Source organism: Amblyraja radiata, chromosome 6 (assembly GCF_010909765.2).
Source record: "Amblyraja radiata isolate CabotCenter1 chromosome 6, sAmbRad1.1.pri, whole genome shotgun sequence".
Lineage (NCBI taxonomy): Eukaryota > Metazoa > Chordata > Chondrichthyes > Rajiformes > Rajidae > Amblyraja > Amblyraja radiata.
Genome location: NC_045961.1, coordinates 76,467,940 through 76,478,290, shown reverse-complemented (window position 1 = coordinate 76,478,290; position 10,351 = coordinate 76,467,940). Strand labels below are relative to the sequence as shown.

Sequence of the window (10,351 nt, the reverse complement as noted above, 5' to 3'; positions counted from 1 at the left end):
GCTCAGGGGCGGCGCTGATTGGCTGTCGCCGCGTTGAAGGAAGTTTGGACGCTAACGACCTGAGAGCGGCTGTGAGGGTGAAGGAGGTGGGTGTGTGGGTACAGGAGGTGTGTGGGGTACAGGAGGTGTGTGGGGTACAGGAGGTGTGTGTGGGGTACAGGAGGTGTGTGTGGGGTACAGGAGGTGTGTGTGTGGGTGGGTGAGGGGTACAGGAGGTGTGTGGGGTACAGGAGGTGTGTGGGGTACAGGAGGTGTGTGTGGGGTACAGGAGGTGTGTGTGTGGGTGGGTGAGGGGTACAGGAGGTGTGTGGGGTACAGGAGGTGTGTGTGGGTGGGTGAGGGGTACAGGAGGTGTGTGTGGGGTACAGGAGGTGTGTGTGGGTGGGTGAGCGGTACAGGAGGTGTGGGTGAGGGGTACAGGAGGGGGTGGGTGTGGGGTACAGGAGGTGTATGGGTGGGTGAGGGGTACAGGAGGTGTGTGGGGTACAGGAGGTGTGTGTGGGGTACAGGAGGTGTGTGGGTGAGGGGTACAGGAGGGGTGAGGGGTACAGGAGGTGTGGGTGGGTGAGGGGTACAGGAGGTGTGTGTGTGGGTGAGGGGTACAGGAGGTGGGTGAGGGGTACAGGAGGGGTGTGGGTGGGTGAGGGGTACAGGAGGTGTGTGGGTGAGGGGTACAGGAGGTGTGTGGGTGAGGGGTACAGGAGGTGTGTGGGTGAGGGGTACAGGAGGGGTGTGTGGGTGAGGGGTACAGGAGGTGGGTGAGGGGTACATGAGGGGTGTGGGTGGGTGAGGGGTACAGGAGGTGTGTGGGTGAGGGGTACAGGAGGTGTGTGGGTGAGGGGTACAGGAGGTGTGGGTGAGGGGTACAGGAGGTGTGTGTGAGGGGTACAGGAGGTGTGTGGGTGTGGGGTACAGGAGGTGTGTGGGTGGGTGAGGGGTACAGGAGGTGTGTGGGTGGGTGAGGGGTACAGGAGGTGTGTGGGTGAGGGGTACAGGAGGTGTGTGGGTGGGTGAGGGGTACAGGAGGTGTGTGGGTGAGGGGTACAGGAGGTGTGTGTGAGGGGTACAGGAGGTGTGTGGGTGTGGGGTACAGGAGGTGTGTGGGTGGGTGAGGGGTACAGGAGGTGTGGGTGAGGGGTACAGGAGGTGTGTGGGTGGGTGAGGGGTACAGGAGGGGTGTGTGTGGGTGGGTGAGGGGTACAGGAGGTGTGTGGGTGAGGGGTACAGGAGGTGTGTGGGTGAGTGAGGGGTACAGGAGGTGTGTGGGGTACAGGAGGTGTGTGGGTGGGTGAGGGGTACAGGAGGTGTGTGGGTGTGGGGTACAGGAGGTGTGTGGGTGGGTGAGGGGTACAGGAGGTGTGGGTGAGGGGTACAGGAGGTGTGTGGGTGAGGGGTACAGGAGGTGTGTGTGGGTGAGGGGTACAGGAGGTGTGTGAGGGGTACAGGAGGTGTGTGGGTGAGGGGTACAGGAGGTGTGTGGGTGGGTGAGGGGTACAGGAGGTGTGTGGGTGGGTGAGGGGTACAGGAGGTGTGTGGGTGAGGGGTACAGGAGGTGTGTGGGTGGGTGAGGGGTACAGGAGGTTTGGGTGAGGGGTACAGGAGGTGTGTGGGTGGGTGAGGGGTACAGGAGGTTTGGGTGAGGGGTACAGGAGGTGTGTGGGTGAGGGGTACAGGAGGTGTGTGGGTGAGGGGTACAGGTGTGTGTGTGAGGGGTACAGGAGGTGTGGGTGAGGGGTGCAGGAGGTGTACAGGAGGTGGGTGAGGGGTACAGGAGGTGTGTGAGGTGAGGGGTACAGGAGGTGTGTGGGTGAGGGGTACAGGAGGGGTGTGGGTGAGGGGTACAGGAGGTGGGTGAGGGGTACAGGAGGTGTGGGTGAGGGGTACAGGAGGTGTGTGGGTGGGTGAGGGGTACAGGAGGGGTGTGGGGTACAGGTGTGTGAAGGGTACAGGAGGTGTGTGAGGGGTACAGGAGGTGTGTGGGTGAGGGGTACAGGAGGTGTGTGAGGGGTGCAGGAGGGGGGTGAGGGGTACAGGAGGTGTGTGGGTGGGTGAGGGGTACAGGAGGTGTACAGGAGGGGTGTGGGTGAGGGGTACAGGAGGTGTGTGGGTGAGGGGTACAGGAGGGGTGTGGGTGAGGTGTACAGGAGGTTTGTGGGTGAGGGGTACAGGAGGTGTACAGGAGGTTTGTGGGTGAGGGGTGCAGGAGGTGTACAGGAGGGGTGTGGGTGAGGGGTACAGGAGGTGGGTGAGGGGTACAGGAGGTGTGGGTGAGGGGTACAGGAGGTGTGTGGGTGGGTGAGGGGTACAGGAGGTGTGTGTGTGAGGGGTACAGGAGGTGGGTGAGGGGTACAGGAGGTGGGTGTGAGAGGTACAGGAGGGTGGGTGAGGGGTACAGGAGGGGGGTGAGGGGTACTGGAGGTGTGTGGGTGAGGGGTACAGGAGGGGGGTGAGGGGTACAGGAGGTGTGTGAGGTGAGGGGTACAGGAGGTGTGTGAGGGATACAGGAGGTGTGTGAGAGGTACAGGAGGGTGGGTGAGGGGTACAGGAGGTGGGTGAGGGGTACAGGAGGTGTGTGAGAGGTACAGGAGGGTGGGTGAGGGGTACAGGAGGTGTGTGAGAGGTACAGGAGGGTGGGTGAGGGGTACAGGAGGTGGGTGAGGGGTACAGGAGGTGGGTGAGGGGTACAGGAGGTGGGTGGGTGAGGGGTACAGGAGGTGGGTGGGTGAGGGATACGGGAGGCGGGTGAGGGGTACGGGAGGCGGGTGAGGGGTACGGGAGGCGGGTGAGGGGTACAGGGGTGTGTGAGGGATACAGGAGGGGGTGAGGGATACAGGAGGAAGGTGAGAGAGGTTCGGGGTACAGGGGGAGAGGGGGCACAGAGAGATGAAGGGTATAGGAGGTGGGTCAGGTGAAGAGGGTAAGAGGTACAGGGGAGAGGGTGGGTATGGAGGGGAGAAGGGTAAGGGGTGAGGGTGAGATAGATAGCGAGAGGTGAGGGGTACATGGAGGAAGGAAATGGGTACAGAAGGGAAAAAGGGGTGAGAGGTGCAGGAGGAAACGAGGGAGGAAGAGATAGATAGATACAGAAGGGAATGCAAGGTGAGGGAGAGAGATAGGGTACAGGCGGGATATAGAGGGGTGCAGGAGGGAGGCAGATAGAGCGGTACAGGAAGGAACGAGAGGTAAACGAGGAGGAAGAGTGATAGAGGCATAGGAGGGAAGTCGATAGAAGGGTACAGGCGGGAATGAAAGGTGAGGTAGAGAAAGAGATAGTGGGGTACAGGAGGGAATGAGAGGTAAAGGAGAGAGATGGAGGTGTACAGGAAAGAACGAGAGGTGCAGGAGGGAGAGATGGATGAGTAAAGGAGGAAGAAATAACGAATAAAGGAGAGAGATTGAGAGAGGTAAAGGAGGACGAGGTTGAGAAGGGTAATGGGGGATGGATGGAGAGGGACTGGCAGGGAGAAGAGGGTATAAAAGGGAGGGAATTACAACAGGAATTCCATTGTTCCCTTGCTGGTACAAATGACAGTCAAACGCACGAGTGAGAGGAGGATAAAGGAGGGAGTGGAATTGAGAGATATTGGGGAGGGACATGGGGGGGGGGGGTAAAATGGGAGAGAGGGATAAAGGGGAGAGATCAGTAGAGGGGGTTAAACGGTTAGAAACATAGAAACATAGAAATTAGGTGCAGGAGTAGGCCATTCGGCCCTTCGAGCCTGCACCGCCATTCAATATGATCATGGCTGATCATCCAACTCAGTATCCCGTACCTGCCTTCTCTCCATACCCTCTGATCCCCTTAGCCACAAGGGCCACATCTAACTCCCTCTTAAATATAGCCAATGAACTGGCCTCGACTACCCTCTGTGGCAGGGAGTTCCAGAGATTCACCACTCTCTGTGTGAAAAAAGTTCTTCTCATCTCGGTTTTAAAGGATTTCCCCCTTATCCTTAAGCTGTGACCCCTTGTCCTGGACTTCCCCAACATCGGGAGCAATCTTCCTGCATCTAGCCTGTCCAACCCCTTAAGAATTTTGTAAGTTTCTATAAGATCCCCTCTCAATCTCCTAAATTCTAGAGAGTATAAAGCAAGTCTATCCAGTCTTTCTTCATAAGACAGTCCTGACATCCCAGGAATCAGTCTGGTGAACCTTCTCTGCACTCCCTCTATGGCAATAATGTCCTTCCTCAGATTTGGAGACCAAAACTGTACGCAATACTCCAGGTGTGGTCTCACCAAGACCCTGTACAACTGCAGTAGAACCTCCCTGCTCCTATACTCAAATCCTTTTGCTATGAAAGCTAACATACCATTCGCTTACTTCACTGCCTGCTGCACCTGCATGCCCACTTTCAATGACTGGTGTACCATGACACCCAGGTCTCGCTGCATCTCCCCTTTTCCTAGTCGGCCACCATTTAGATAATAGTCTGTTTTCCTGTTTTTGCCACCAAAATGAATAACCTCACATTTATCCACATTATACTGCATCTGCCAAACATTTGCCCACTCACCCAGCCTATCCAAGTCACCTTGCAGTCTCCTAGCATCTTCCTCACAGCTAACACTGCCCCCCAGCTTAGTGTCATCCGCAAACTTGGAGATATTGCCTTCAATTCCCTCATCCAGATCATTAATATATATTGTAAATAGCTGGGGTCCCAGCACTGAGCCTTGCGGTACCCCACTAGTCACTGCCTGCCATTGTGAAAAGGACCCGTTTACTCCTACTCTTTGCTTCCTGTTTGCCAGCCAGTTCTCTATCCACATCAATACTGAACCCCCAATGCCGTGTGCTTTAAGTTTGTAAACTAATCTCTTATGTGGGACCTTGTCGAAAGCCTTCTGGAAGTCCAGATACACCACATCCACTGGTTCTCCCCTATCCACGCTACTAGTTACATCCTCGAAAAATTCTATAAGATTCGTCAGACATGATTTACCTTTTGTAAATCCATGCTGACTTTGTCCAATGATTTCACCTCTTTCCAAATGTGCTGCTATCCCATCTTTAATAACTGACTCCAGCAGTTTCCCCACTACCGATGTTAGACTAACTGGTCTGTAATTCCCCGTTTTCTCTCTCCCTCCCTTCTTAAAAAGTGGGGTTACGTTTGCTACCCGCCAATCCTCAGGAACTACTCCAGAATCTAAAGAGTTTTGAAAGATTATTACTAATGCATCCACTATTTCTGGAGCTACTTCCTTAAGTACTCTGGGATGCAGCCTATCTGGCCCTGGGGATTTATCGGCCTTTAATCCATTTAATTTACCCAACACCACTTCCCGGCTAACCTGGATTTCACTCAATTCCTCCAACTCCTTTGACCCGCGGTCCCCTGCTATTTCCGGCAGATTATTTATGTCTTCCTTAGTGAAGACGGAACCAAAGTAGTTATTCAATTGGTCCGCCATATCCTTGTTCCCCATGATCAACTCACCTGTTTCTGACTGCAAGGGACCTACATTTGTTTTAACTAATCTCTTTCTTTTCACATATCTATAAAAACTTTTGCAGTCAGTTTTTATGTTCCCTGCCAGTTTTCTTTCATAATCTATTTTTCCTTTCCTAATTAAGCCCTTTGTCCTCCTCTGCTGGTCTCTGAATTTCTCCCAGTCCTCCGGTATGCTGCTTTTTCTGGCTAATTTGTACGCATCATCCTTCGCTTTGATACTATCCCTGATTTCCCTTGTTATCCACGGATGCACTACCTTCCCTGATTTATTCTTTTGCCAAACTGGGATGAACAATATTTGTAGTTCATCCATGCAGTCTTTAAATGTCTTCCATTGCATTTCCACCGTCAACCCTTTTAGAATTAATTGCCAGTCAATCTTGGCCAATTCACGTCTCATACCCTCAAAGTTACCTTTCTTTAAGTTCAGAACCATTGTTTCTGAATTAACAATGTCACTCTCCATCCTAATGAAGAACTCAACCATATTATGGTCACTCTTGCCCAAGAGATGGGGAAAGGTCGGTGTTAGTAAACGGGGAGAGAGGGGGAAGTAGAAATTCCCACTGTGTATCAGAGATAACGTTTTTTTTTAAAATCTTTCTTCGCACTTTATAATTTGTTTACTTTTAATGTATATGCTTCTGTTTCACCTAAAGCTGATTGAAAGTGGAAAGCTGCTTTTAAAGAATGGGAGAAGTGAAGAATGAGACAAAGTTGCACATAACTCCTGAAACACCAGGGCGGCCTCCTGTTTTGAACCCTTTTGAGAGTCCCAGCGATTATGCAAGACTGCACAAGTCAGTGATTCCCAGCCCTTCTGTCTTCAGACTGGTGAAAAACCCTGATTCTGACGTTAGTCATTTTCATATCCTTAACACTACTGGGCCATACTGTATTTTATATAATTAAAACATAAAATGGTAAAAGTGCTTGACTGGTGGAGGCAAAGATGGAATTTATAGATATTAGTTGATGATTTTGTATCAGAAGTCAATTACATGAAAATGCTTCCTTTGATTGTCTGATGTTTTGTGGCATTTTCTGTTATTATTTCAAATTACCTGCATCGGCTGTTTTTTTGCTGTACAATTACTTTATTTTGTTTGTATTGTAAGGAAATGTTTCTACAATTTAAAAAAAAAAAAAGCCGCCCTAAAAAGGATTTGCTGTTAGCAACTAAAGTTGTTTTCAGCGGTTAGTCAGCAGAGAGAGAAAATGGATAAAAATTAAGGAAGGCTTGGATGTAAAAGTAGGAGGATTGGTTGATAGGTTTTCAGATGTGTCAAAGTATACAGCGGGATATCGATCGGCTACAGAAGTGATGGTATTATCGCTTAATTTGTGCAACTGTGAAATATTGCAATTTGCATGTGAGAGGTAAATATATAGTTAATGGCAAGATGTTTTGCAGTATTGATGTACAGAGGGATATTGGGTTCCAAGAACATTACTCCCTGAAATGGTTACACAGGTAGAGTGGTAAAGAAGGCGTATAGTATGCTCTCTTTCATCAGTCACAACATTGAGTATAAGAATCAGGAAATCATGTTGCAGGTTTATAGAACTTTGATGAGGCCGCATTTGGAGTATTGTATGTAGTTCTGGTAGGCTGCGGAGGCATTGGAGAGGGTGCAAAAGAGATTTACCAGAATGTTCCCCAGCTTAGAGGGTATTAGAAGGTAGACAAAAATGTTGGAGAAACTCAGCGGGTGAGGCAGCACCTATGGAGCGATAGAAATAGGCAACGTTTCGGGTCGAGACCCTTCTTCAGACTGACGCGAGGGTGGGGGGGGACGGGAAGAAGAAAGGAAGAGGCGGAGACAGTGGGCCGAGTGAGAGCTGAGAACGGGAGGAGAAAGCAGGGATTACCTGAAATTGGAGAAGTCAATGTTCACACCGCCGGGGTGTAAACTGCCCAAGCGAAATATGAGGTGCTGCTCCTCCAATTTACGATGGGCCTCACTCTGGCCATGGAGGAGGCCCAGAACAGAAAGGTTGGATTGGAATGGGAGGGGGCGTTGAAGTGCTGAGCCACCGGGAGATCAGGTTGGTTATTGCGAACCGAGTGGAGGTGTTGTGCGAAGCGATCGCCAAGCCTACGCTTGGTCTCACCGATGTAGAGCAGCTGACACATAGAGCAGCGGATGCAATAGATGAGGTTGGAGGAGGTGCAGGTGAACCTCTGCCGCACCTGGAAAGATTGCTTGGGTCCTTGAATGGAGTCAAGGGAGAAGGTAAAGCGACAAGTGTAGCATTTCCTGCGGCTGACAGGGAAAGTGCCAGAAGAGGGGGTAGTTTGGGTGTGAAGGGACAAATTGACCAGGTAGTTACGGAGGGAGCGGTCTCTGCGGAAAGCAGACGGGAGGAGATGGGAAGATGTGGCCAGTGGTGGGATCCCATTGGAGGTGGCGAAAATGTTGGACGATTATTTGTTGTCCATGACGGCTGGTAGGGTGGAAGGTGAGGACAAGGGGGACTAGTGGGGGGGATGGGGAGTGAGAGCAGAGTTACGGGGTATAGAAGAGATAGGTGAGAGCCTCATCTGTAGTAGAAGAAGGGAACCCCTGTTCCCTGAAGAATAAGGACATCTCCGATGCCCGGGTGTGGAACACCTCATCCTGGGTGCAGGTGCAGCGTAAACAGAGGAATTGGGAGTAGGGGATGGAGTCCTTGCAGGAAGCAGGGTGGGAAGAAGTGTAGTCCAGATAGCCATGGGATTATAGTGGATATTGGTCAGTAGTCTATCACCTGCGATTGAAATAGTGAGGTCCAGAAATGGTAGGGAAATGCTCCGGGTGTATTTGAGTGCCGGGTGGAAGTTAGTGGTGAAATGGATGAAGTCAGTGAGTTGTGTATGGGTGCAGGAGGTAGCACCAATGCAGTCGTCGATGTAGCGGAGGTAGAGTTCTGGGATAGAGCCATGGTACGCCTCGAACAAAGACTGTTCGTCCTACCCTACAATGACGGGGATTGGTTGGTTCTGCGGTCGAGAAAGAAATGGAGGGCTTTAAGACCCTCCTGGTGGGGGATGGAGGTGTAGAGTGACTGGAGAGATTGGACAGATTTGGGTTGTTTTCACTGGTTCATGGGAGGCTGAGTGGGGACCCGACTGAAATATAAAATTATGAGAGGCATAGATAGGGTAGTCAGTCCGAACATTTTCCCAGGGTGGAAATGTCAAAGATTAAAGGCATAGCGTTAAAGTGAGAGGGGCAGGATGTAAAGGACATGTGCAGAGAGTTTTTTTACACGGAGTGGTGAGTGCCTGGAACGCAATGACAGGGGTGGTGGTTGAGCTAGATACGATAGTGGTATTTAAGAGATTTTTCGATAGGCACATGGATATACAGGGACTGGAAAGATATGGATCACTTGCATGCAAAAGAGAATAGTTTAACTTGACATCATATTTGGCATGGACTTTGTGGACTGAAGGCCACAATACAGATGTTGTATCAGAGTGCATCTGTACTGATGTTCTATCAGAATTTGCAAATGTTCTTGAATATTTTGATTTTTCTCAGAATTAAAATCCCTTCCATTTGAAAGTTGTCTATTCATCTTAATCCAGATTCTTGACCATGTGGCTGTAAATAGTCCTGAAAACAATTTATAAAATCTAGATTGAACATACTCTACTTTCCTTATTTAGACTCCTGGAAAATTTAAATGGTCCATTGGTGAGCTTGCCATTTTACATCCAATTGATATTGATCCAGAAGATGTTCACCAACAATCAGCATATATGAGCTGCATCAGGTCAGCAGTTTTATCCTGAAAAGATTTACATCAGATGTATTCATTTGATTAAAGTGTGTGTGAGATGATGTTCTCTACTTATGCAATACTGTTAAAATTGTATACTTTTAGTGTGAAAAGACTTTGGAGACATTTTCTTTCTTATTTTCAAATCTGATCAATAGTTCGAGCCTTCTAGTTCCTTCTTCTGAATTAGTATATATTAGTTCATTTAGTCAACCATAGGATTTTCTGTGTAACATTGTACTTGTTTGTTCTGTGGGATTGCGTAATGGATTGGTTGATTTCCATATTATGTTTACAATTTTGAATGTATTTATGCTGTATTCAACAAATACTGTTATTTCCATATTTTAAGATAATAGAATGTTCTAAAGAACACAATATTCTGGAGTAACTCAGTGGGAGAGGCAGCATCTCTGGAGAGAAGGAATGAGTGATGTTTCGGGTCGAGACCCTTCTTCAGACCTGAAACATCACCCATTCCTTCTCTCCAGAGATGCTGCCTGTCCTGCTGAGTTACTCCAGCTTTTTGTGTCAATTTCTGGTTTAAACCAGCATCTGCAGTTCCTTCCTACACATAGAATATTCGAAGTTCAGATATATTCATTTGTATTTTGCACACACAGAAAATATTCTCATTTATTATTTGCAGTGTAAGGGAGTTAAAGTTTCTAATCACATTTGTGACAATAATAGGCAAAATAGAATAATCTGTAGTTCAGAGGTAGGGTTTAAAGGTTTAAAAGAGCACTTAGAATTATTGGATTTTCTATTGAGGAAAAGTTGATTCAAAATCAGCAAACAAATGTTCTTATTCTTTTTGTTTGTGTGTTTAGATTAGATAACGAGATTGAGGCAAAAAACCAAAAAGCCATTGAAGAGGTGAGTACTTGGGTCAAATTGGTGGAGGGGGGGGGGGGTAGTTGAGATTCATAAACAACCGTGTACTATCATTGTTAAAAAATCTTTTATAGTGACCATTTCTAACTGTTAACAGATTCATACTCGCAGTTTATGCACATATGCGGATATTTTGTAAGGCATAACAATTATTTAAAAAAAAATAAGATCCTTTATCAATGAACGTGTATACAGTTCAGTAATCACTTAATATAGATATTTGATTA

The 10,351-nt window shown here is 48.9% G+C and overlaps 1 protein-coding gene across 6 annotated transcripts in view; it reads left to right on the top strand.

Moving 5' to 3' along the window:
- Positions 1 to 33: 33 nt before the first annotated feature.
- bora (BORA aurora kinase A activator) overlaps positions 34 to 10,351 on the top strand; it is a 36,170-nt gene continuing 25,852 nt past the window's right edge. Inside the window, exons 1-5 of one of the 6 annotated variants that reach the window (XM_033023020.1) lie at positions 34 to 86; positions 205 to 215; positions 6,119 to 6,314; positions 9,115 to 9,221; positions 10,061 to 10,106. In XM_033023020.1, the coding sequence (XP_032878911.1) occupies positions 6,150 to 6,314; positions 9,115 to 9,221; positions 10,061 to 10,106 (318 nt within the window). In that variant the 5' untranslated portion in view covers positions 34 to 86; positions 205 to 215; positions 6,119 to 6,149. Of the gene's footprint in view, positions 87 to 204; positions 216 to 1,938; positions 1,953 to 2,787; positions 2,800 to 6,118; positions 6,315 to 9,114; positions 9,222 to 10,060; positions 10,107 to 10,351 lie in introns of those variants that run through there. The other 5 variants (XM_033023023.1, XM_033023021.1, XM_033023024.1 and 2 more) reach the window with 5 other exon arrangements.